This window comes from Nipponia nippon, unplaced genomic scaffold, assembly GCF_047370975.1.
Source record: "Nipponia nippon isolate SJK-2023a ecotype South Korea unplaced genomic scaffold, ASM4737097v1 scaffold_47, whole genome shotgun sequence".
Classification (NCBI taxonomy): domain Eukaryota; kingdom Metazoa; phylum Chordata; class Aves; order Pelecaniformes; family Threskiornithidae; genus Nipponia; species Nipponia nippon.
In genome coordinates, this window is record NW_028262366.1 from 260180 (window position 1) to 283707 (window position 23528).

General features: G+C 57.7%; 3 protein-coding genes and 2 non-coding genes across 22 annotated transcripts; all 5 read left to right on the forward strand.

Annotated features, from left to right (window-relative positions):
- The first annotated feature begins 3858 nt into the window (after positions 1–3858).
- LOC104011849 (uncharacterized) lies at positions 3859–10590 on the forward strand. Its single transcript, XM_087729910.1, has 3 exons — positions 3859–4960; positions 6688–6888; positions 7223–10590. Exons 1-3 carry the CDS (start codon positions 4912–4914, stop codon positions 8545–8547), a joined length of 1575 nt encoding a protein of 524 aa, XP_087586036.1. The 5' UTR covers positions 3859–4911; the 3' UTR covers positions 8548–10590.
- Positions 10591–11540: 950 nt separating this feature from the next.
- Positions 11541–17548, forward strand: LOC148052472 (butyrophilin subfamily 1 member A1-like). Of its 8 annotated transcripts, none has more exons than XM_087729967.1 (9): positions 11541–12966; positions 13271–13355; positions 13557–13904; positions 14607–14888; positions 15241–15345; positions 15645–15665; positions 15948–16040; positions 16161–16193; positions 16680–17548. In XM_087729967.1, exons 2-9 carry the CDS (start codon positions 13283–13285, stop codon positions 17201–17203), a joined length of 1479 nt encoding a protein of 492 aa, XP_087586093.1. In that variant the 5' UTR covers positions 11541–12966; positions 13271–13282; the 3' UTR covers positions 17204–17548. The 8 variants fall into 8 exon arrangements, with proteins under 8 accessions (XP_087586093.1, XP_087586098.1, XP_087586092.1 ...); XM_087729972.1 differs by having other exon boundaries at positions 13562–13904; XM_087729966.1 differs by having other exon boundaries at positions 11541–12904; positions 12990–13355.
- TRNAL-AAG (transfer RNA leucine (anticodon AAG)) lies at positions 11624–11705 on the forward strand. The gene has a single exon. It is a non-coding gene; the product is annotated as a tRNA-Leu (tRNA).
- Positions 17549–17684: 136 nt separating the features above from the next.
- Positions 17685–23501, forward strand: LOC148052474 (butyrophilin subfamily 1 member A1-like). Of its 11 annotated transcripts, none has more exons than XM_087729995.1 (8): positions 17685–19031; positions 19324–19420; positions 19621–19968; positions 20671–20952; positions 21305–21409; positions 21710–21730; positions 22109–22141; positions 22628–23501. In XM_087729995.1, exons 2-8 carry the CDS (start codon positions 19348–19350, stop codon positions 23155–23157), a joined length of 1392 nt encoding a protein of 463 aa, XP_087586121.1. In that variant the 5' UTR covers positions 17685–19031; positions 19324–19347; the 3' UTR covers positions 23158–23501. The 11 variants fall into 11 exon arrangements, with proteins under 11 accessions (XP_087586121.1, XP_087586128.1, XP_087586120.1 ...); XM_087730002.1 differs by having other exon boundaries at positions 19626–19968; XM_087729994.1 differs by having other exon boundaries at positions 19336–19420.
- On the forward strand, positions 17689–17770 carry TRNAL-AAG (transfer RNA leucine (anticodon AAG)). The gene has a single exon. It is a non-coding gene; the product is annotated as a tRNA-Leu (tRNA).
- Positions 23502–23528: the final 27 nt, after the last annotated feature.

A 23528-nucleotide genomic window follows, 5' to 3' on the forward strand; every position in this document is an offset into this window, starting at 1 on the left:
CAGGCACCAGGGCTGGGATGGGATGGAAAAAGGGGGAAAAGAGGTTTAAAGCCTCAGCGAAAGAAACGTTGGGTGATTTGGGATTTTGCGTGGTCCACACTAACAGTTTGGGTTGAGAGTGCCCCAACTGCAACTACTGAACATGATGCTTCTCCAGGAGGAGCTTCTGGAGGGGTTTTCCTCCGCTCAGGTCTTCTCCTTGGCTGCAAAAATGATTCCTCGAGACCAGAAACGGCGGAGGTGGGAAGAGAGGACCGGCTGCAGGCAGGAGGTGGGTGCGGCCATTGGAGAAGTCGCCGCCAAGGTGCCGTGACCACCAGCCTTGGAGGGGTTTGAGGTTCCCCATGGCCACCGTGACGCTGTGCCGGTGCCCTGCGCAGACCGGAGCCATGGGCAGGATTGGGGCTGGCTCCCGGGGGAATTCCCTCCATTCCCAAAGGGGTGAAGGGCTCAGGTCAGGGCAACGTGGGGATGGTCTCACCTTGGCCAAGCGTGGGACATCTGTAGCACCCACAAGATGTCTCTGAGGTGTCCAAGGAGGGTGGGAAGGTGATTTTCCCCACCGGGAGATGCTTTCTGGGATATCTTTGGAGGCCAGGGAGCCTGGCAGGGCTGTGCAGCCCCTCTCTGCCCCAAGCCATCCTCTTGGGATGGGGGGAGAAGATCCTTTTTTTTGGGGGGTAGGCATCCTTGATGCAGCCCATCCTTTCTGCTGATGAAGCTGAAGCTTCTGGGGTATCCCTGGGGGAAGCCCCCCCACCCCAGAGGGATTCTGGGATAACCCCAGAAAGGGGGAGTGGGGGGAAATCTCAATTTTCATTGCTCACGTGAGCACGGAAAACAGCAAAAAGCTGGGGAAAAAAAGGGAATAACCCCAGCATCGCAGCTCTTGTGGATGTTTTCCCCCTGAAAAAAGGGAACTGATCCAAGCAGGGGACCTCTGCGGGCTCCCACTGCCTAAACGGGGGGGAGCAGCGCAGACCCCTCCCCTCCACCCTGGGGTGGCCTCGGGAGGCTCCCGGCGGGATGGGGGCTGTATCGGATGGGTGATCTGGGGAAGAAAGGGCAGTTGGCACCCGCGGGGTGGTCCCGGATAGCAGGGCTGATAAGGTGGATTTATTTCTTTTCCCCCCTCAGGGAAGAGGAGGAGTTTTTCCAGCGAGACACAGGCAAACGGGCATTTTGCAGAGCTCAAATTCCCTTTTTTTGACCCGTATTCTCTGGGCGTTGATTCCTTTCGGTGGGTGATTCCCCCTTTCCCATCCCGGGTCCTCTCTCGTGCCCTACACCCCCCATCCACCCTGATGAGGAAGGTCTTGCTTCATCATGTCCCTTCTCCAGCCCCCCCCAAACCAGCTCCCTCTTCCCGGTGGCTTTGATTTTCAGGGATGCCCACGGGAGCCCCGTTTCCCCAGGGATGAGCATCTCCAGGATGGACTCCTGCACCACCAGCTCTCCACCCACGGATGTAAGAGGAGCCGATGAGTGGAGCGATGGGGCGCGAGTTGTCCTTTCCACCCATGAGATGCCTGGTCACGCCTAGATGCCATCTCCCACGCTTTTAGCAAGGAGAAGCGTCTCTATCGGGACACGCTCTCCACCAGATGAAGGTCTCCAGCCCTGTTCCGGGGAGGAGAACGCCTCAAACCATCCCAGAGCAGGACGGGATGGGCTTGGGTTTGATTTTCAGTCTTGGGAAGTCTTCTGCTGTCTTGCTCCTCTTGGAGGTCTACCTCCTCCATCCCCTTGACCGTGGATCTGCTCGTTGCTGTTCTCTCTCTCGTCCCACCAGGGAAGGCTTGGTGGCTTGATGCTCCTCCGCGGACTCTGAGTTTTTGATCCAGGAGCCCAACCCAAAGACAGCGAATCAGGACTCGCGACTAACGAGCACGGGCATGATGCAACCATGACCTCAGGGCTGGAGGAGGGAGAAATGTCCTATGAATGGCTGAAAACGGCTGGGGAGAAACCAGTCCAAACCTTGTCCGCACCTGTTTGTTTGGGTAAATTAATTTATTTAATGAAGAAAGTGCTGTGTTTTGAAAGATAAACGATGGGGAGGCTTTCTTAAATTTAATTTTGGGGTAAACAAGTGGAAAAGCTGCTCACGTGGTGAATGAAGCGTTTATTGATGACGAGAACGTAGGATGATGAAAAGTTATTTATTATTTATGTTGTTATATATTTAAGTTTTATTATTTCACTGGTATCGGTATTTTTAATTCCTTTATTATATAATTACATTCTATTTTATTATACTTGTGTAATATTAATACTGATTATTACATTATTATTTATTAGTCTTTCTGCAGCTGCAATTTTATGCCGTTTGAGGCGGACGAGATGTGATTAAACCGCTGCCTAAGGAATGTATATCTAGAGGGAAATAGTTTTCTATGCTGTTTTCTCACTTTTGGAAGCGCCCGAGGATGTTTTGTTCCTAAATTTGAGTAAAAAATCTGAAAATGGGCCCTGTTTGGTTCAGGTGGCGGGGGGGGACCCGGGGCCGGTGGGAAACCGCGGGCGAGGAAGAAATGACGGCGCTTCCCCAGACAAACTTGGGGGGGATTTTCCTTTTTATTTTATTTTTTTTCCCAGGAAAAAAGGGGTCGGCGCCTGCTGAAGGTGTTAAAACTGAGGAGGGGGGGAATCCCAAATAACCCTTTAACTCCACAATGCGACTGAAAACCTCCCTCTTGCCGCCCGAAATTTAAGGGTTTTTCAACAAAATTTGAGCAATGTCATTTATTTTTTTTTTTTTTAGGAAAAATTTGGGACAGAAAAAAATGCCTTTTTTTTTTTTTAAGGATTGATTTTGTTTTTTTTCTTGCAGAGAGTCAATGAATTTCCTTAGGGAGTTTTTGCTGCGATCCCACAGGGACAGGAAAAAATGGCTTCAAAGAGGTTTTTTGTTTTTCTTCATTTTTTCCTTTACTTTGGATATTTTCATTGTCGGACCAGAGGTGTGGGAATAACCCCCCGTTTTAGCTTTAAAATAAGAGCAATATATCCCGAGCCGGGCAGGCTGCCCCCAATTCCTCAGCTTTTAGCTCTTCCCTCCTCGGCCAGGGCGGATTTTGGGCTCTGACCTGCGTTTCTCAGCCCCCAGATTTCTTATTTTTGAAGGGAAATTTCAGGCACTGTGGCTACAAAAAAAAAAAAGGGAAAAGGAAAAAAGGAGAGGAAAAAAAGGAAGAAAAAGGTGAGAAAGAAGGGGGGAAGAGAAGGGGAAAAAAGGAAAAAGAAGGGGAAAAGGGGCAAAAAGGGAAAAAAGAAGAGGGAAGGGGGCAAAACAAGGGGGGAAGGGGGAGAAGGGAAAAAGAGGAGGGGAAAAGGGAAAAAGAAGGGGGGAAAAGAAGGGGGAAAGGGGCAAGACGAGGGGGGAAAAAGGGTAAAAAGGAGGGGAAAAGGGAAAAAGAAGGGGGGAAAAGAAGGGGGAAAGGGGCAAGACGAGGGGGGAAAAGGGTAAAAAGCAGGGGAAAAGGGAAAAAGAAGGGGGAAGAGGGGAAAAAGGGGCAAAAAGGGAAAAAAGTGGGAAAGGGACAAGATGAGGGGGGAAAGGGGGGAAAAGGACGAAAAGATAAAAGAAGGGGAAAAAGGGGCGAAAAGGAGGGGAAAAGAAGGGGGAAAAAGGGGCGAAAAGGAGGGGAAAAGAAGGGGGGAAAAAGGGGCGAAAAGGAGGGGAAAAGAAGGGGGGAAAGGGGGCGAAAAGGAGGGGAAAAGAAGGGGGGAAAAAGGGGCGAAAAGGAGGGGAAAAGAAGGGGGGAAAAAGGGGCGAAAAGGAGGGGAAAAGAAGGGGGGAAAAAGGGGCGAAAAGGAGGGGGAAAAAGGGGGTGAAAAGGAGGGGGAAGGGGGGAAAAGAAGGGGGAAAGGGGGCGAAAAGGGGAAAGGAGAAAAGCGGGGAAAGCGGGGGGAAGGGGGGAGGCGTGGGAAGGGCGCTGCCCCCGCCCCGCCCCGCCCGGGGCCGCCCCTCCCCTCCCCGCCCCGCGGAGGCAGCGGCGGGCGCGCAGGTAGCGCGGGGGATGCGCGGCGCGGAGCCCGGCCATGGCTGCGCTGGAGCCGGCCCAGGTGGGGCCGGGGGCGGCGGGGGCTTCCCCTTCCCCTTCGGATTTGCTTCGGTTTTGTAGTTATTTGTAAAAGTTCAGCTCTGACTTGGCTTTTTCAAAACATTTCTTACTTTTTTTTAATTCCTTACTTTGGTTTTTTTAACTTTATTTCCCACTCTTTAATTTCTTACTTTGCTTTTTCTTTTTGTTCTTACTTTGTTATTTTATTTCTTACTTAATTTTAGTTCTTACTTTGTTTTTTTAATTTTATTTCTTTTTTTTAATTTGATTTCTTACTTCGTTTTTTTATTTTAGTTCTTTGGGTTTTATTTTACTTCTTAGTTTGTATTTTAATTTTATTTCTTACTTTGTTTTTTATTTCGTATTTTTAAATTTTCTTACTTCATTTTTAAATTTTATTTCTTACTTTGCCTTTTTTTAATTTTACTTGTTACTTTGTTTCCTTACTTTTTAAATTTTAGTTCTTTTGGTTTTTTTTGTTTTAGTTCTTACCTTTGTTTTTTAGTTCTTTTTTTTGTTTTAGTTCTTTTGGGTTTTTTTTTGTTTTAGTTCTTTTTTTTAGTTCTTTTTTGTTTTAGTTCTTACTTTTTTGTTTGTTTGTTTTAGTTCTTACCTTTTTTTTTGTTTTAGTTCTTACCATTTTTTATTTTTCGTTTTTACCTTGTGATTTTTTTATTTTGGTTCTTTGCATTTTTTTTTTTTTTTTTTTTCCTCTTTGTCTTTTTTAATTTTCGGTCTTCACTTTTATTTTTTACATTTTTCAACCGCTGCCCCCTCGCTGCCCATTTAATTCATTTCATCCCCCCAGGTGCCCGAGGCCCTGCAGGAGGTCACCATCGCCACCATGGCCGCCAGCGAGCAGGCCTGGCCGCTCGCCGCCCGCCTCCCGGCAGGTAGGGCCCCCTGCCCAGCAGCTCCGCGTTTTGACCAACAAGGCTCCTTTTAAACGAAATCCTGCTTTTTCTCCTCGTTTTTCTTGTTTTGTGGGTCGGAGAGTCGTGGTGGGCTCCCAGGTTCCATCCCCTTCGGGATGCCCGAGCCTAATCCCTTGCGTTTGCTCGTCCCACCTCAATTCCTGGGATAAATCCCATTTTTCCAAGGGTGACGTACGCGGATAGCGGGAAAGGTGAAGGTGATGCCGGGAACGGTGGGACCGACCCTAAATCTTGTTGGGTTTCCCTCGGTCTGCTCCGGGAGGCAGCTCGCGCATCTTCCGTGGCTTGCTCCGTGCACGAGGCTTTACAATTGGGTGGTTTTAATTAATGCTGCCCCTGAAACTTAGCTGAGAGCTTGGTTTAAGTGCCTCAGCCCTGTCTTCGTCCTCAGCAGGAGGCGGGTGGCATCACTGGGGGCTCTCCTCAACGCCCAAGCCCCTCGGGCGCCCGTTGAGGGCCTCCAAGCATCCCGGCCTGGGCAGGTGGATGCTCTTCCCCCCGCTACGCATGAGTAAAATTGCCAGAAATGAGTTGAAATATGGGAGGCGATCTGCTGGAGGGATGTCCTGCCCGGGGCTCGGCGGCTCCTTCGGGCTCACACTGCCCTCTCCTGACAGCTCCTGGCCACCTGGGAAGGGGCACTGGGGGATGGAGAAGTCCCCAGGTCTCCTCCAGCCATGGCACGAGTTGTGGGTCCAGGAGGGGAGCGGGCAAGATGGAAAGGGGACTCAAGTTGAGTTTTTAGGGCGCTTGGGTGGGTGAGGAAGGCGTTGGGGTCTGGTTCGCGCGGCTTTTAGAGTTGCTTGATCATCGGGTGAATCAACACGAACTTCATCTCGCCGTACCACAGGTTTCCCATTTTTTTATGGTCCTTCTTGCTCTTTTCTAATCTGATTGAATTTTGGGACTGGGTAGCATCAGTACTTAACCCTTTCAGGTTGCTGCTGATTTTCTAGATGACGCCCATGAGAAGACCGTGCCACCCCTGGGCACGCTGAGCTGAAGAAATAATTAATGGCAACGGCTCAGCCTCGAAGGGCGCTGACAAAGCGGATAAAAGTCACGCTTTCGCGCGCAGCTCAGTCCTCGAGCGTCGTCTCTTCCTTCGCGTGCTCCTTCTCCAACGTCCTGCTCGTGGAGTTGATGTTCAACAGACCCGAGTGTCTGATTAACCAGGACGTGGCCCCTTAATTTGGGCGCCTGGCTTGTCCACCGTGCCCCCAACAAAGATTTTTCTCGAAGTAAAATCAGGGAGCAGGTCACTTGGGCGAGAAGCATCCGAGCCGTGCGGCTGGCACGCCTGGTTTTAATCCTGGGTTTTTCCAGCCTTCCTCTTCCTCCTGCTCGACATTCCCCGAGTCTTTCCAGACGGGCGATCTCTGCCTTTCTCAACTGCTCTTGATCTCACTGGGCTTTTCTGTCTTCTTGAAAAGTGGTCTTGGGGCTGATTCCTCTCTGTTTTAAGCTTCTTACTCCCTGGGATGCCTTCTCCATCACCTGGAAAGCTCTTGTAGATACCCTCAGCAAACCCTGCTGGCGCTTCTCTCCTCAGAGACCTGAGCACCTGCATTTTCTTTCTCTTTTTGAAGAGGGATGAGTTTTAAGGTCAAACCTCTGTCTCCTGTAACGAGGGATCGCAGACGGTTGTTACCTACCCAGTAATCCACCGCTGTCTACCTGAGCAGGCTTCCCCGTGTATAACCCCGACCTGCTCGCTCGGCTGGAGCAAGGGGAGGAGGTTTGGATCCCCGACATCCAGAGCTCGGAGGAGGAGGAGGAGGAACAACTGGCGAGACCCCTCTTGAGGTTGTGGACGAGGAAAAGGAAACGGTGGAGAAGCTGCCGAGATGCCGGGAGCTCCTCTGGCTCCAACTCCTGTTACTCAGGTAAGGGACTTGTTTTCCACCCCAAAACAGAGATGCCAGGCATCGCTCCTTGCCTCCAGCAAGCAAGATCATCCTGGAAACTGGTGTAACTGGGAGGAGGGGGTTGCAGGGGGGTGAGGACCCATTTGGGCATCAGCAGCCAGAGATGCCAAATACTTCTCCTGGCAGAGGGATGCTGCTGCTTCTGGATCAGTGTTGCCAGATACGATTGAGGGGTGAAATCAATCACATTTTGTGGTGCTTCTCTCCATCCCTCCTCAAGCTCCCTCCCGGCACGTTCAGGATGGAGGCAGAGGTGGATCCCCTTCCTTTTTCTTTCTGCTTTTCCCGGCAGACGATGGGTGGACGAGCGAGACGGAGGAGGACAGTTCCCAGGAGGAAGACGGAGAGCTGCGCAGCGGGTCGGCGAGGAAACCCAAAGGTGGCATCTCCCTGGGCTACGAGCACCACAAGCACCACTCGGGAAGGAGATCGGCTTCTTCCAGCCACAACGGGAGAAAACCCAATAGCAAGAGCCCCTCGAGAATACGGCTGGAGCAGCACAAACACGCCTGCAGCAAGTGTGGGAAGAGCTTCAGCCGTGGTTCGTCCCTCAGCCGGCATCAGAGGGTCCATCTGGGGGAGAAACCCTTCACCTGCTCCAACTGCAGGAGAAGTTTCACGTGCAGCTCCACCCTTAAGGACCATCAGAAGACTCGCTGCCAGGAGAAACCCTACAAATGCCCCAGCTGCGAGAAACGCTTCGCTTCCACCAAGACTCTCAAAAAACATCGCAAGCTCCACCTGGAGAACGGGCCGTACCAGTGCTCCGACTGCGGGAAAAACCTCACTTCCAACTCGACCCTCATCATCCATCGGAGGATACACACCGGGGAGAGACCCTACAAGTGCCCCGACTGCGGGAAGAGCTTCATGGCCACCAAGTCCCTCAACAAGCATCGCAAGAGCCACACGGAAGGCGCGTTCTTCGTCTGTCCGGACTGCGGGAAAAAACTCACTTCCAAGTCCACCCTCGTCATCCACCGTCGAATACACACGGGGGAGAGACCCTACGAGTGCCCCGACTGCGGGAAAAGCTTCATGGCCAACAAATCGCTCAGCAAGCATCGCAAGACTCACATGGAGGAGGGGACCTATAAGTGTCCCGAGTGCGGGGAAACCTTCCCAAAAAACTCAGCCTTCGTAGCCCACCTCAGGACCCACAGGGGCCAGCCCCCGTATCCGTGCTCCGACTGCGGGGAAGCCTTCTTTGAAAGCTCGTCTTTTAAGCAACACCGGAAAAAGCACTTGGCAGAGAAACCCTATCAGTGCTCCGACTGTGGGATCGGCTTCACTGTCCCCTCAGCCCTCCTCCTCCATCAGAAGAGCCACGTGGGACCCAGGCCCTACGTCTGCTCCGACTGCGGGAAAGCTTTTCGGGAGAGCACCACCCTCCGTAGGCACCAGCGTATCCATACGGGTGAGAAACCCTACCGGTGCTCTTACTGCGAGAAGAGCTTTCGGGCCAGCTCCACCCTCATCATCCACCGAAGGATCCACACCGGGGAGAAACCTTATAAATGCACCAAATGCACCAAGTGCTTCATGTCCAGCTCTTCCCTGATGAAGCATCTGCGGACGCATCTCCGCAAGGAGCTGCTGGTGGGTCCCAGTCAGTGACTTTGTTTTGCCCAACGCCTTCAAGGTGCCTTTGGGTGCCCACCTCAGCGATGGATGGATACCCCCTTCCACGCCCCATCCATCCCAGAAACGCATTTCAGTGTAATTTTCACCCTTCCTCCAAACACACTTAACGGCGGAAGATGTTCTCAGGACCAGGCGTGCCGCGGTGGGTTGCGGCACCGTGCCGGGGGACGGCGGTGGCTGCTCGGTCCCTGGCCCCTGGGGTGGCTGCAGGGATGCTGATGCCCCGATGGGATGGAGGGCCGTGGGGTTTGGGGACTGCTCAGCTTGGCTCGTGCATTGGGAACCTGCTGGAGGAGAACATCTAGGTCCTCCTTTAGAGGCTAAAAAGCCTCTTTTTAGCTTCCCACCTTCAAAAACATTTAAATATTTTAAGAGCCCATCCTGAAACTGAGGGGTCTCCATCCCCCTGAGGTTCGGTCCCTTTGGATCATCTGCTTTTATCAGATGCAGCGTTTTCCAAATACATATTTCCTTCCCCAATTTCTCCCTCGTGCTCGCTGTCTCTCATCTGATTTCTATGCTGCCGCCTTCCAAATACACCACGATGAATCTGGCTCGGCTGTGACAGCTTGTTTGTGGGTACCTGCTTTAAAATGAGGTGCAATAAAGTGGAACTGGGTTTCCGGGAGTGCGGGATCGTTATTTCATTGCTCGCGGTTGGGAAGGCTGGGGGAGAGATAAGGGGACCCCCATGGCTCCTCCGCCCCACATCTCCTGGAGCTGTCCTGAGCAGGTAGGATGCTCTCAGCTGGCAGAAGGCTGAGCTGCGTTGGAGGTTTAGCGCGTGGGGTACGTGAGGACAAGGCTGGGAACATGGTCCTGGGGGAGCCACCTGCACCCCAGCCGGCAGCTGGAGAACCTGTGGAGCTGGGGCTGGAGCCCCCTGATCGTGGAGCTGGAGGGGACGTGCCTGCAGGTGGGGTGGCCTTGGGGTGTTCCTGCATGTGGGGAGGGCTGTGATGAGTCTGGATTCCTGTGGATCCCAGCATCGAGGGCATGTTGGAATTGTGGGATGGTGGGGACAGGCTCTGGGATGTGTCCCAGTCCCGGTGGCTCCGGCATCGCTGTGGGGTGGCTCCACGTGGGACCAGGCACTGAGTCTGCTGTGCTTCCCTTCTCCAGGACGTCAAGACCACCATGAGCAGGTACGTCCCATCCTGGGCATCCTCACCAGAGGGGCTGGCATGGGTGGGTGGTCTCCCAGAGAGGTCCGAGAGGGAGCCCAGGGTGGGGAGAGGCAGGGCGGTGGGCACTGCAGCTGCAGGGACAGGCAGGGGAGGTTTGGGGAAGGCAGGAGCTCCTGCGTGGGGTGAAAGTCGCTCATCGCGGTGCCCTGGGGTGCTTCACCTCCCCATTGGGAGAGCGCAGAATGGGTTCCCATAAAATCCTCTGGAGCCAGAAGAATGGAGGGAGGGGGGAGGATGGTGGGGCAGAGGCAGGAGAAGGATCTGGACTGGATCCTTCCCCTGGGTGTCGCTGGGAAGAGTCTGGCTGGGTCCAACTTGTCCCCTGGATGTATCATGCCCACGCTTGTCTGGTACTGGGGAGCCCAGAAGTGGGCAGAGCTCTCCAGATGTGGTCTCACCCCTCCGCGTGCTCCAGATGTGGCACCACACTGTGCTCTAGAAGTGGTATCATGCACTGCTCCAGATGTTCTCTCGCCCTCAGGCTGCTCCAGATGTGCTTCGTGGAGCACGCGGAGCAGGCAGGGTTGCAGTGGTGCTGCCGATGGGGATGTCCCCATCGAGCCCAGGGCAGGAAAAGCCTCCAGAGCTCTGGTAGCGGCAAAGGTTCATTTCTTGAGTGGTCAACCCCCTGCCAGCCTTTGGCCTCCCTGGATGTTGACCCAGAAAATGAAAGGAAGCTGCTGGGAGGAGCGATGGCAGCTCAGCAATGTTGGGAGATGACTTTGCACACCTTTTGCTGGGAGCCCTTCAAGACTCTGCTGGCCTCGACAGGGTGCAAGCATGGGATCTGCAGCTCTTGCACCAGCCAGCTCCACGTGGGCACGGTCGCACGATGCCCTCGGTGCTGCCTGCACCCTCCGGCAGGGAAGGACGGTGAGGACAAGGGATGGGTGGATGGAGAGGAGGTTGGAATCCGGCTGGCAGAGCCCCCCAAGGAGACATGCCATGAAGCCCTGGAGATGTTCTGCATGGAGGACCGAAGCCCCTTCTGTCAGCGCTGCGCCGAGTCGCAGGCTCGCCAGGCCCACGCTGCCATTCCGCTTGAGGAGGCTGCTGAGAAGTGCAAGGTACGGAGGGTGCTGCTGACCTCCACGCCTGAAAGGTGGGGGGCAAGGGGTTGCCTGCACCCGCGCCCAGGAGGACCAGCCCCTGCCGGGGTCTTGTAGCTGAGGAAGGGAGTTCCCAGGGAGGGAACAGCGCCGAGCCCCTCGAGGTCTGCCCGGCTGCGGAGCAGGAATGAGGGCAGCCGGCTGCCCGTCCCCACCTCCAAATCCTGGGAGGACACAGCTCGGGTCCCATCGTTGGTGGGATGTTGGGGTTAGAGCAGTGGTGTTTCCCCAAAACGGATGACAACTGGACCACTGCAGAAAACAATAATTTTTTCCCTTACGAAACTCTTCAGTTTTTTTTCCTGGGGGTGCCGATGCAATTTTAATTCACCTGTATTTGAGGAAAAAAACAATCATGGGCATTCGGGATAAGTGTCTGTAAACATCCAGTGTTTCTTTGCAAATTCCAGGGTTTATTTAATGCATTAAAAAAATAAAAGGCTGCCAGGGTTTTTGTGTAAGTTGGGAAAGAGAAGCTGGGCAGAAAACTGGGGGAAGAGACCAAAACTGGGAGGTTCTGGGCATCTGGGAACTGTCCCCCAGCTCCCTCGTGGGTGTCACCTGCGCAGAGCGCGGTCCTTTGGCTGGCAAAGGGACGAGGAGGGGAGTGTGAGCCGCAGGGCGGCAGGGCAGGGCTGAGACCCCCGTCCTGTCCCCCCCCATCCCTTGAAACCAGCCCCTTGTGAATTTTGCAGAATTCGCCGAGTTTTGGGTTTGATGGTTTCCCATAAGGAGCGCAAGTTTTTGCCGCAGGGTAGCGTGGCCGAGCGGTCTAAGGCGCTGGATTAAGGCTCCAGTCTCTTTGGGGGCGTGGGTTCGAATCCCACCGCTGCCAGGGCGCTTTTGGGCTCTGCGGGGAGCACAGCTGGAGCGTGGCGGGGTGCCACAGCTGGAGCAGGCAGGAGAGCACATCTGGAGGAGGAGCCCTGTGCCCACTTCTGGGCTCCCCCAGTACCAGAGCAGCGTGGCCATGCTGGGTCCAGTGGCCAAGCTGCACCCGGCAACACTCTTTGCACTACGAACATCCTGGAGAAGGGGAGCAGAGCAGACTCGGTGCCTGGTCCCACACGGGGAGCCCTGGGGGGCACAGCCACCCCACAGCGGGGCCAGGCACAGCCCCATTGCGCCGCAGCTCCCCAAGACCATTTCCCCATGCACGTACCCCTCGTGTACGCTCAACCTCCAACGCAGCTTGGCTTTTTGCCACATGACAGCATCGTACCTGCTCAGGGCAGCGCCAGGAGCAGCCGGAGATGGGGGCGGCAGGAGACACCACCAGGGCCCCCACCACGGCAGCAGCCCTAAAGGCCGCCTGGTTATCGTGGGGAAAAAGAGCGACAGAAGATGTCTGCCGGCCCAGGAGCCCCGCGCATCCTGGATAAGCACGCGTGGGAGCCTGGGGCATCCTCAGAGAGTGCGAACCAAGGAAAGTGCTGCAAGAAAGAGGCCTCCTGAGAGAGCAGAAGGCAACAGGCGCTGTGTCCTGCACCCGCGGAGGTATCCCGACTAATGACAGAAAAGGAACGCCTTATCTGCGCAAAGCAAGAGCGTCTCTCTGCGAGAGCGTCGCTGGATGAGGTCTCCCGGACAGACGGACCCTCGTGGGGACGCCTGGCTGCTTTTGGACTGCGTGGCGTGGATCTTGCATGCAGAGAGCCTTTTCCGTTGGCCATTGGGAGCAGCTGGGCGAGTGTGGCAGCGGCACCGCGTGCGAAAGCGGGGCGTGTGTCGGGCATAGCACAAAGCAGGCTGCTGCTGGGCTGGCAATTAACCCCATCTCTTAATTTCCCCGTTGGGGCGTGGCAGGTCCTGCTCAGCCCTGCCTGGGAAGCCCCCATCGAGCTGCAGGGCAGGAGCCCGGTCTAGAGGCTTGTTGGGCAAGTGTTGTTTTTCTGCTCGGAGCCAGTGCCAAGGAGGGGACTGCAAATGACACCGAGGGACATCAGGAGCTGTGCTGTCAGCAGGAGATTAAGGGGGTTTTCCCCTTATCTCACTGCACTCCAAAGCCAGTAGTGCTGCACCCAGAAACTGGGAGTAAGTTGGAGACGTTTGGTGTAGCCTTTAGCCTGGTGCCTCTCGCAGCGCGTACCCGTCCCGTGAGTGACTTCTCTTTCCGCAGGGCACGTAGACTATGTAACTGAATTCAGAGGCTCGTAAGGGGTGTAGAAGAATGAGGGGGAGCGGGGCAGAGCTGGGGGCTGCACTGGGGAGCTGCGCGTGGTCCCGTCCTGCCCTGGAGCAACGGTTTCCTCCAACGTCAGGGTGCTCGTGCAGGCGGTTTGGTGGGATTTCTGGAGCTTCTTTTGGGGGCAGGTGCAGCCCTTCTTCCCCATCCCCTCTCCCGCGGCTGTAACCCCCCGCTGCCCTCCCTCTGCCTCCCTTCCCCACCCTCTTCTCCAGCTCCCGCCGCGGATGTGGTTCCCCATGAGCTACAGGGGCCTCCTGACTTCTTTTGTGGCTCTCCATGTCCTCCGGCTGGGATCAGGTAGGGATCCTAAAGGGCTGGCGGGGGCTTTTGCCTGCTCCGGGGGGCAGCTGTGGGGCAGGGGAGCCGCCATGGGGCGGGAGCTGAGCCCAGAGCTCGGCCGCGGGTGGGTTTCACGCCAGGCTCGCCCCTTGCCATGCAATGCCCGTAAATTAACGCATGCACAATCTCCGTGTCTCTGTGTCCTTCTCCATCACCAAGCTCAGTTCAGAGTGGAGGGACCAGCCTTTTTTCTCCGTGCCACCGTGGGGGAGGACGTCGTGCTGCCATGTTATTTGTCCCCTGGCATGGATGCTCGGAGCTTCGAGATCAGGTGGATGCGGCACCAGTTGTCTGAAACGGTGCACCACTACCGAAATGGAGAGGACCGGTATGTGGAGCAGATGCAGCAATACGCTGGCAGGACAGAGTTGGCCAGAGATGGTCTCTCCAATGGAATCCTGGACTTGCGAATTACTGGGTTGAGACCCTCTGACGATGGCCAGTACGTCTGCACGGTGCAAGACGCTGACTCTTATGGAGAAGCTACAGTGGACCTGGAGGTGGCAGGTTTGTGGCCGGTGCGGTGTTTCCAGGGGATGGTCCAGCTGACCCTGGGTCTGTGTGTCCCTCCCGCACCTCTGTCCCATCCTCACGTCTGTCGATGAAGTGCTGAAGGCCAAGAGCCGTTGAAAGAGGTCGGGTCCGAGGGGGCTCTTCCCCAGGAGGGAGCACGCACGTGGGGCTGGAGGTGTTTTTGGGGGCAGAGCTGCATGGACACGAGGGCTTTGCTGGGTGCCTGCGGTGTCCGTGAAGGGCGTCCTCCCGATGTTGGGAAGGCATTGGGGACAAGCTGCTGAGCAGCTCCTTCGCCTCAGAGCCCGGGCTGCCAACCATGCCAAGGATGGCGCCTAACGCTGTGTCTGGAGTTGGGAAGAGACCTCTTCCCAGGTCTGAGCAGCTGGGGCTTGGCTTTGCTTTGCTTTTTGTGCCCTAGCAGACCTGGGGTGTTGTCTGGAAGGCTCGAGGTGCTGATGTTGGGCAGCTTGGTCTTCCTCGGCCAGGCTGTTTTATGGGAGATGTGGGGGCGTTTGGCATCAGTGCTGTCTGGTTCCTGCACAGGTCGGGGTGGTTTTGGTGGTGTGAGGAGCATGTGCCGTGCCCACTCCCACAGCCCCCTGGGGACCTGTGAGGTGTCTGGCATCGCGTCCAGTCTTCGCCTTTGAGCTGAGTGCATCTCTACTCACCCCCAACCACGGGCTCTTCCCCCAGCCACAGGCTCTGTCCCTCGCCTCTCTCTGGAGGCTTACGAGGACGGAGGCATCCGCGTGGTGTGTCGATCGTCCGGCTGGTACCCGCAACCGGCGGTGCTGTGGAAAGATGCCGGCGGTCAGCATCTCCCCTCGCTCGCCCAGAGACGTTCCTCGGATGAGAGGGGCCTGTTTGACATCGAAGATGTCATCGTTGTCACCGGGAAGGGAGATGGGAAGCGGACCTGCGTGGTCAGGAACAGCCGCCTCGACCAGGAGCAGGCGTCGTCCCTGCACATCTCAGGTGCAACGACTGCAGCCAGCCCCTGCGGCGCGGGCAGCAGGGCTGGGGTTTGCTGCGCTGCTTTGAGCAGCTTTGATGCCGGGCTCCTGGTGAAGCGTGCGGGGTGTGGGGGAACGGGAGGGCTGTGCCCCTTCTGATGGGTTTTAGCCCCCGAGACAACCGGAGCCTGGTGTGCTTCAGGTTAGCATCGGTATCTCCGTGGGACAGAGAGGACTCTGTCCCCTTCAGCCCAGGGCTCCCAGGACAAGGTTTTGATGAGCTACAAGTTTGGGGTTTTTTTCTTTTTTTTTTTCTTCTCCTCCTACACGGCCGTGTAAAATGAGCCCTTTTCCTGATGTTTTTTGTTTCTCAGCTCCCTTTTTCCACAACGCCCAGCACTGGATGATAGCTCTGGGTGTGTTCCTCGTGCTTTCAGCTGTGTTCGCCGGCCTCAGTGCTTACCTGTTCCGAAGGAAAGGTAAGTTTGGAATGGCGGGGATGGAGCGGGGGGATCGGTGCGGAGTGAGGCCGAGCCCTGGCCCACGGACGCATGCCGAAGGGCCCGAGGGTTGTGTGCGAGCAATGGTTTTGCCTTCATTAAGAAGGTGTTTGGGCAAAGGAGGGAAGGGGAAGAGGCCCCGGGGTGCGGGTGGGAGAGCAGGGAGCACGGCCGGGCCGTGTGGCTGGTGGGAAGGTGCAAGAGACCCTCTTGAGATGTTCCCACGGATGAAGCAAGCTGCTCTCCTGACCACCTCTTCCTCTGCCTTTGCTTTCCAGTGATGCTGATCAGAGAGCTGGGTGAGTCCTTCTGGCCCCTTCCACCGGCAAAACCTCCTGGGCAAGGAGCCCCCCTGGGAGGGACTTGGCTTTGGATGGCTCCTGAAGTTGGGACTTAGCTCCCGCGTGCCTGGCTGGGCTGATGGGGGGACAGGCTGGCAGGGAGCCCTTCCCAGGAGCAAGGGGGTCTTTTCCCACTCCCCAAAGACAAGGAGTTTGGGGTCTGCCCAAGCTCTTGCAGGAGCAGCCATGGGATGAGAAGCTGCCCCCGTGTGATCAAACTTTACTTTTGCCTTGATCCAGCAAAGCATGAGGTCCTCTTCTCGCAGCTCTCTGCTTGGTCCTTTCCCTCCTTGCCCGGCATCCCTGCATCGCCTGGCCCTGGGGAGCCCCAAGGTAATGTGCCTGGGAGGGTGGGCAGCTCAGGGAGAGCAGCCCAGGGCTGGCCCCTCTCTCCTGCCCGGAGCCGCTGGGGAGCGGCTGCGGGATGTGACCAGCTCTTGTCTCTCCTTGTAGCGTGGAGAAAGTTTCTGCTTCCTGCAAATCCAGGTAATTGTCTAGTTGGTTGCCCCTTTGGGTGCCGCTTTCCTCCCTTTCCCTCTGTGCGAGGCGTAACTGGGCTGGCCGGTGCAAGGGACTGGCCGTGCCTGGGTGTGTTTGGTGACTCAGACCCTCCGCACCATGGCCCCAGCCTCTCTCTCGCCCCATTTTCTTGCCTTTCCAACCCTCTCTGAGTTCCACCCTTGGGCCCAGAGGAGCCATGTCCCGCCGTGGCACCGCGTGCACTGCCCAGCCCCAGCCACTGCCTCCCCATCCCGCTCCTCCCTGCCGGGGCTGCAGCCCCACCGTTGCCTCTTCCCACGGGACCGAGCTCAGCCGTGGCAGCGCTGGGGCCGGCCCCGTGATGGGGATGCTTTGGAGGAAGGAGATGCCCGGTCTCCTGCCCCGCGGGGCAGATCCCGGCCCCAGGGTGGGGAAACCCTGCCCAGCACTGAGCTCTGCCCCTGATGCTCTGGCTCCTCCTGTCCCCTGCAGATGTGGTGACCCTGGATCCGGACACGGCTCATTCCGATCTTGTCCTGTCGAATGATTTGAGAAGAGCCACACAGGAAAGAAGATGGCTGAACCTGCCCAACAATCCTAAGAGATTTGATTTTTGGTGCTGTGTGCTGGGCCAGGAGGGGTTCAAGGAGGGGAGGCACTGCTGGGAGGTGGAGGGGAAGGTTGGAGGTGATTCATGGTGGGCTGTGGGGGTGGCCAGGCAGTCTGTGAGGAGGAAGGGGTATGCAGACAGGAGCCCTAACGAAGGGATCTGGGCGGTAGAGCACTATAATGGGGAGTTTGCAGCCCTTACCTCTCCTCCCATAGTCCTGTCCCTGTCCCTGGTTCCCAGGAGAATCCTGGTCTGTCTGGACTGCACACAGGGGCTGGTGACTTTCATCAATGCCGAGAGTGGGGTCGAGATCTTCACTTTCCCACCAGCCCTGTTCAACGGGGAGATCATCCGTCCGTGGTTTTGGGTGGGGACCAAGAAAACCCAGCTTTACCTCAGGGGCTAAACCACCCCAACCATCTGCCCCCCTTCCATCTCGTCCACCGCCTCCAGCAGATCCTGCCCTTCTCCAGTCCCTGCCCGCTCTCCTCTCCTCCATCCCGCAGGAGCCGCTGTCCCTCTCTGCCCTGCCCAAGCCCGCGGAGCCGACAGGGAGTGAGGGGCAGGGGGACAGGGGCTGCCTGGCCACGATGTGTGGCATCGCAAACAGCATTGGTTGGTTGGGTTGGAGTTTGTGGACATGTTGTCGGTGCTGAGCAGCGGGTTTGGGCTCTTCCTTCCCTTGTACGCACCGCGTCCTGCCCAGGAGCGGCAACCTGGGCTTCAATAAAGGTGAATGTGGAGCCTGGCTGCGATGGGTGCTGGGGGCTTTTTGTCCTGATGCCTTGCTGCCTGTGCAGGGGTTTTGCAGGGGAGTTGCATGAATTTTGCAGAATTCGCCGAGTTTTGGGTTTGATGGTTTCCCATAAGGAGCGCAAGTTTTTGCCGCAGGGTAGCGTGGCCGAGCGGTCTAAGGCGCTGGATTAAGGCTCCAGTCTCTTTGGGGGCGTGGGTTCGAATCCCACCGCTGCCAGGGCGCTTTTGGGCTCTGCGGGGAGCACAGCTGGAGCGTGGCGGGGTGCCACAGCTGGAGCAGGCAGGAGAGCACATCTGGAGGAGGAGCCCTGTGCCCACTTCTGGGCTCCCCCAGTACCAGAGCAGCGTGGCCATGCTGGGTCCAGTGGCCAAGCTGCACCCGGCAACACTCTTTGCACTACGAACATCCTGGAGAAGGGGAGCAGAGCAGACTCGGTGCCTGGTCCCACACGGGGAGCCCTGGGGGACACAGCCACCCCACAGCGGGGCCAGGCACAGCCCCATTGCGCCGCAGCTCCCCAAGACCATTTCCCCATGCACGTACCCCTCGTGTACGCTCAACCTCCAACGCAGCTTGGCTTTTTGCCACATGACAGCATCGTACCTGCTCAGGGCAGCGCCAGGAGCAGCTGGAGATGGGGGCGGCAGGAGACACCACCAGGGCCCCCACCACGGCAGCAGCCCTAAAGGCCGCCTGGTTATCGTGGGGAAAAAGAGCGACAGAAGATGTCTGCCGGCCCAGGAGCCCCGCGCATCCTGGATAAGCACGCGTGGGAGCCTGGGGCATCCTCAGAGAGTGCGAACCAAGGAAAGTGCTGCAAGAAAGAGGCCTCCTGAGAGAGCAGAAGGCAACAGGCGCTGTGTCCTGCACCCGCGGAGGTATCCCGACTAATGACAGAAAAGGAACGCCTTATCTGCGCAAAGCAAGAGCGTCTCTCTGCGAGAGCGTCGCTGGATGAGGTCTCCCGGACAGACGGACCCTCGTGGGGACGCCTGGCTGCTTTTGGACTGCGTGGCGTGGATCTTGCATGCAGAGAGCCTTTTCCGTTGGCCATTGGGAGCAGCTGGGCGAGTGTGGCAGCGGCACCGCGTGCGAAAGCGGGGCGTGTGTCGGGCATAGCACAAAGCAGGCTGCTGCTGGGCTGGCAATTAACCCCATCTCTTAATTTCCCCGTTGGGGCGTGGCAGGTCCTGCTCAGCCCTGCCTGGGAAGCCCCCATCGAGCTGCAGGGCAGGAGCCCGGTCTAGAGGCTTGTTGGGCAAGTGTTGTTTTTCTGCTCGGAGCCAGTGCCAAGGAGGGGACTGCAAATGACACCGAGGGACATCAGGAGCTGTGCTGTCAGCAGGAGATTAAGGGGGTTTTCCCCTTATCTCACTGCACTCCAAAGCCAGTAGTGCTGCACCCAGAAACTGGGAGTAAGTTGGAGACGTTTGGTGTAGCCTTTAGCCTGGTGCCTCTCGCAGCGCGTACCCGTCCCGTGAGTGACTTCTCTTTCCGCAGGGCACGTAGACTATGTAACTGAATTCAGAGGCTCGTAAGGGGTGTAGAAGAATGAGGGGGAGCGGGGCAGAGCTGGGGGCTGCACTGGGGAGCTGCGCGTGGTCCCGTCCTGCCCTGGAGCAACGGTTTCCTCCAACGTCAGGGTGCTCGTGCAGGCGGTTTGGTGGGATTTCTGGAGCTTCTTTTGGGGGCAGGTGCAGCCCTTCTTCCCCATCCCCTCTCCCGCGGCTGTAACCCCCCGCTGCCCTCCCTCTGCCTCCCTTCCCCAGCCTCTTCTCCAGCTCCCGCCGCGGATGTGGTTCCCCATGAGCTACAGGGGCCTCCTGACTTCTTTTGTGGCTCTCCATGTCCTCCGGCTGGGATCAGGTAGGGATCCTAAAGGGCTGGCGGGGGCTTTTGCCTGCTCCGGGGGCAGCTGTGGGGCAGGGGAGCCGCCATGGGGCGGGAGCTGAGCCCAGAGCTCGGCCGCGGGTGGGTTTCACGCCAGGCTCGCCCCTTGCCATGCAATGCCCGTAAATTAACGCATGCACAATCTCCGTGTCTCTGTGTCCTTCTCCATCACCAAGCTCAGTTCAGAGTGGAGGGACCAGCCTTTTTTCTCCGTGCCACCGTGGGGGAGGACGTCGTGCTGCCATGTTATTTGTCCCCTGGCATGGATGCTCGGAGCTTCGAGATCAGGTGGATGCGGCACCAGTTGTCTGAAACGGTGCACCACTACCGAAATGGAGAGGACCGGTATGTGGAGCAGATGCAGCAATACGCTGGCAGGACAGAGTTGGCCAGAGATGGTCTCTCCAATGGAATCCTGGACTTGCGAATTACTGGGTTGAGACCCTCTGACGATGGCCAGTACGTCTGCACGGTGCAAGACGCTGACTCTTATGGAGAAGCTACAGTGGACCTGGAGGTGGCAGGTTTGTGGCCGGTGCGGTGTTTCCAGGGGATGGTCCAGCTGACCCTGGGTCTGTGTGTCCCTCCCGCACCTCTGTCCCATCCTCACGTCTGTCGATGAAGTGCTGAAGGCCAAGAGCCGTTGAAAGAGGTCGGGTCCGAGGGGGCTCTTCCCCAGGAGGGAGCACGCACGTGGGGCTGGAGGTGTTTTTGGGGGCAGAGCTGCATGGACACGAGGGCTTTGCTGGGTGCCTGCGGTGTCCGTGAAGGGCGTCCTCCCGATGTTGGGAAGGCATTGGGGACAAGCTGCTGAGCAGCTCCTTCGCCTCAGAGCCCGGGCTGCCAACCATGCCAAGGATGGCGCCTAACGCTGTGTCTGGAGTTGGGAAGAGACCTCTTCCCAGGTCTGAGCAGCTGGGGCTTGGCTTTGCTTTGCTTTTTGTGCCCTAGCAGACCTGGGGTGTTGTCTGGAAGGCTCGAGGTGCTGATGTTGGGCAGCTTGGTCTTCCTCGGCCAGGCTGTTTTATGGGAGATGTGGGGGCGTTTGGCATCAGTGCTGTCTGGTTCCTGCACAGGTCGGGGTGGTTTTGGTGGTGTGAGGAGCATGTGCCGTGCCCACTCCCACAGCCCCCTGGGGACCTGTGAGGTGTCTGGCATCGCGTCCAGTCTTCGCCTTTGAGCTGAGTGCATCTCTACTCACCCCCAACCACGGGCTCTTCCCCCAGCCACAGGCTCTGTCCCTCGCCTCTCTCTGGAGGCTTACGAGGACGGAGGCATCCGCGTGGTGTGTCGATCGTCCGGCTGGTACCCGCAACCGGCGGTGCTGTGGAAAGATGCCGGCGGTCAGCATCTCCCCTCGCTCGCCCAGAGACGTTCCTCGGATGAGAGGGGCCTGTTTGACATCGAAGATGTCATCGTTGTCACCGGGAAGGGAGATGGGAAGCGGACCTGCGTGGTCAGGAACAGCCGCCTCGACCAGGAGCAGGCGTCGTCCCTGCACATCTCAGGTGCAACGACTGCAGCCAGCCCCTGCGGCGCGGGCAGCAGGGCTGGGGTTTGCTGCGCTGCTTTGAGCAGCTTTGATGCCGGGCTCCTGGTGAAGCGTGCGGGGTGTGGGGGAACGGGAGGGCTGTGCCCCTTCTGATGGGTTTTAGCCCCCGAGACAACCGGAGCCTGGTGTGCTTCAGGTTAGCATCGGTATCTCCGTGGGACAGAGAGGACTCTGTCCCCTTCAGCCCAGGGCTCCCAGGACAAGGTTTTGATGAGCTACAAGTTTGGGGTTTTTTTCTTTTTTTTTTTCTTCTCCTCCTACACGGCCGTGTAAAATGAGCCCTTTTCCTGATGTTTTTTGTTTCTCAGCTCCCTTTTTCCACAACGCCCAGCACTGGATGGTAGCTCTGGGTGTGTTCCTCGTGCTTTCAGCTGTGTTCGCCGGCCTCAGTGCTTACCTGTTCCGAAGGAAAGGTAAGTTTGGAATGGCGGGGATGGAGCGGGGGGGATCGGTGCGGAGTGAGGCCGAGCCCTGGCCCACGGACGCATGCCGAAGGGCCTGAGGGTTGTGTGCGAGCAATGGTTTTGCCTTCATTAAGAAGGTGTTTGGGCAAAGGAGGGAAGGGGAAGAGGCCCCGGGGTGCGGGTGGGAGAGCAGGGAGCACGGCCGGGCCGTGTGGCTGGTGGGAAGGTGCAAGAGACCCTCTTGAGATGTTCCCACGGATGAAGCAAGCTGCTCTCCTGACCACCTCTTCCTCTGCCTCTGCTTTGCAGCGAAGCTGTCCAGAGAGCTGGGTGAGTCCTTCTGGCCCCTTCCACCGGCAAAACCTCCTGGGCAAGGAGCCCCCCTGGGAGGGACTTGGCTTTGGATGGCTCCTGAAGTTGGGACTTAGCTCCCGCGTGCCTGGCTGGGCTGATGGGGGGACAGGCTGGCAGGGAGCCCTTCCCAGGAGCAAGGGGGTCTTTTCCCTCTCCTTGGAGCTATGTGCTCGGCCCTTCTCTCCTTGCCCGTCCTCTCCATCCCTGCATCGCCTGGCTCTGGGGAGCCCCAAGGCGATGTGCCTGGGAGGGTGGGCAGCTCAGGGAGAGCAGCCCAGGGCTGGCCCCTCTCTCCTGCCCGGAGCCGCTGGGGAGCGGCTGCGGGATGTGACCAGCTCTTGTCTCTCCTTGTAGCGTGGAGAAAGTTTCTGCTTCCTGCAAATCCAGGTAATTGTCTAGTTGGTTGCCCCTTTGGGTGCCGCTTTCCTCCCTTTCCCTCTGTGCGAGGCGTAACTGGGCTGGCCGGTGCAAGGGACTGGCCGTGCCTGGGTGTGTTTGGTGACTCAGACCCCCCGCACCATGGCCCCAGCCTCTCTCTCGCCCCATTTTCTTGCCTTTCCAACCCTCTCTGAGTTCCACCCTTGGGCCCAGAGGAGCCATGTCCCGCCGTGGCACCGCGCGCACTGCCCAGCCCCAGCCACTGCCTCCCCATCCCGCTCCTCCCTGCCGGGGCTGCAGCCCCACCGTTGCCTCTTCCCACGGGACCGAGCTCAGCCGTGGCAGCGCTGGGGCCGGCCCCGTGATGGGGATGCTTTGGAGGAAGGAGATGCCCGGTCTCCTGCCCCGCGGGGCAGATCCCGGCCCCAGGGTGGGGAAACCCTGCCCAGCACTGAGCTCTGCCCCTGATGCTCTGGCTCCTCCTGTCCCCTGCAGATGTGGTGACCCTGGATCCGGACACGGCTCGTTCCGATCTTGTCCTGTCGAATGATTTGAGAAGAGCCACACAGGAAAGGAATCGGCCGGACCTGCCTGACATCCCTGAGAGATTTGATTATTGGTGCTGTGTGCTGGGCCGGGAGGGGTTCAAGGAGGGGAGGCACTGCTGGGAGGTGGAGGTGGAGGGGAAGGTTGGAGGTGATTCATGGTGGGCTGTGGGGGTGGCCAGGCAGTCTGTGAGGAGGAAGGGGTATGCGGACAGGAGCCCTAACGGAGGGATCTGGGCGGTGAGGCACAGTAAAAGGCAGGTTGCAGCCCTTACCTCTCCTCGCACAGTCCTGTCCCTGTTCCCAGTCCCCAGGAGAATCCTGGTCTGTCTGGACTGCACACAGGGGCTGGTGACTTTCATCAATGCCGAGAGTGGGGTCGAGATCTTCACTTTCCCACCAGCCTCGTTCAACGGGGAGATCATCCGTCCCTGGTTTTGGGTGGGGACAGAGGAAACCGAACTGCGCCTCAGGGGCTAAACCACCCCGACCATCTGCCCCCCTTCCATCTCGTCCACCGCCTCCAGCAGATCCTGCCCTTCTCCAGTCCCTGCCCGCTCTCCTCTCCTCCATCCCGCAGGAGCCGCTGTCCCTCTCTGCCCTGCCCAAGCCCGCGGAGCCGACAGGGAGTGAGGGGCAGGGGGACAGGGGCTGCCTGGCCACGATGTGTGGCATCGCAAACGGCATTGGTTGGTTGGGTTGGAGTTTGTGGACATGTTGTCGGTGCTGAGCAGCGGGTTTGGGCTCTTCCTTCCCTTGTACGCACCGCGTCCTGCCCAGGAGCGGCAACCTGGGCTTCAATAAAGGTGAACGTGGAGCCTGGCTGCGATGGGTGCTGGGGGCTTTTTGTC

What these genes read in the sequence shown, in the direction of transcription:
- LOC148052474 (XM_087729995.1), top strand. Translation starts at nt 19,348, where the DNA reads ATGTGGTTCCCCATGAGCTACAGGGGCCTCCTGACTTCTTTTGTGGCT. An exon ending in TGTCCTCCGGCTGGGATCAG is followed by an intron (nt 19,421 to 19,620) that starts GTAGGGATCCTA and finishes TCCATCACCAAG; the next exon opens with CTCAGTTCAGAGTGGAGGGA. An exon ending in TCTGCTTCCTGCAAATCCAG is followed by an intron (nt 22,142 to 22,627) that starts GTAATTGTCTAG and finishes TGTCCCCTGCAG; the next exon opens with ATGTGGTGACCCTGGATCCG.
- LOC148052472 (XM_087729967.1), top strand. Translation starts at nt 13,283, where the DNA reads ATGTGGTTCCCCATGAGCTACAGGGGCCTCCTGACTTCTTTTGTGGCT. An exon ending in TGTCCTCCGGCTGGGATCAG is followed by an intron (nt 13,356 to 13,556) that starts GTAGGGATCCTA and finishes TCCATCACCAAG; the next exon opens with CTCAGTTCAGAGTGGAGGGA. An exon ending in TGGCCCTGGGGAGCCCCAAG is followed by an intron (nt 16,041 to 16,160) that starts GTAATGTGCCTG and finishes CTCTCCTTGTAG; the next exon opens with CGTGGAGAAAGTTTCTGCTT.
- LOC104011849 (XM_087729910.1), top strand. Translation starts at nt 4,912, where the DNA reads ATGGCCGCCAGCGAGCAGGCCTGGCCGCTCGCCGCCCGCCTCCCGGCA. An exon ending in CGCCGCCCGCCTCCCGGCAG is followed by an intron (nt 4,961 to 6,687) that starts GTAGGGCCCCCT and finishes CTACCTGAGCAG; the next exon opens with GCTTCCCCGTGTATAACCCC. An exon ending in CTCCAACTCCTGTTACTCAG is followed by an intron (nt 6,889 to 7,222) that starts GTAAGGGACTTG and finishes TTTTCCCGGCAG; the next exon opens with ACGATGGGTGGACGAGCGAG.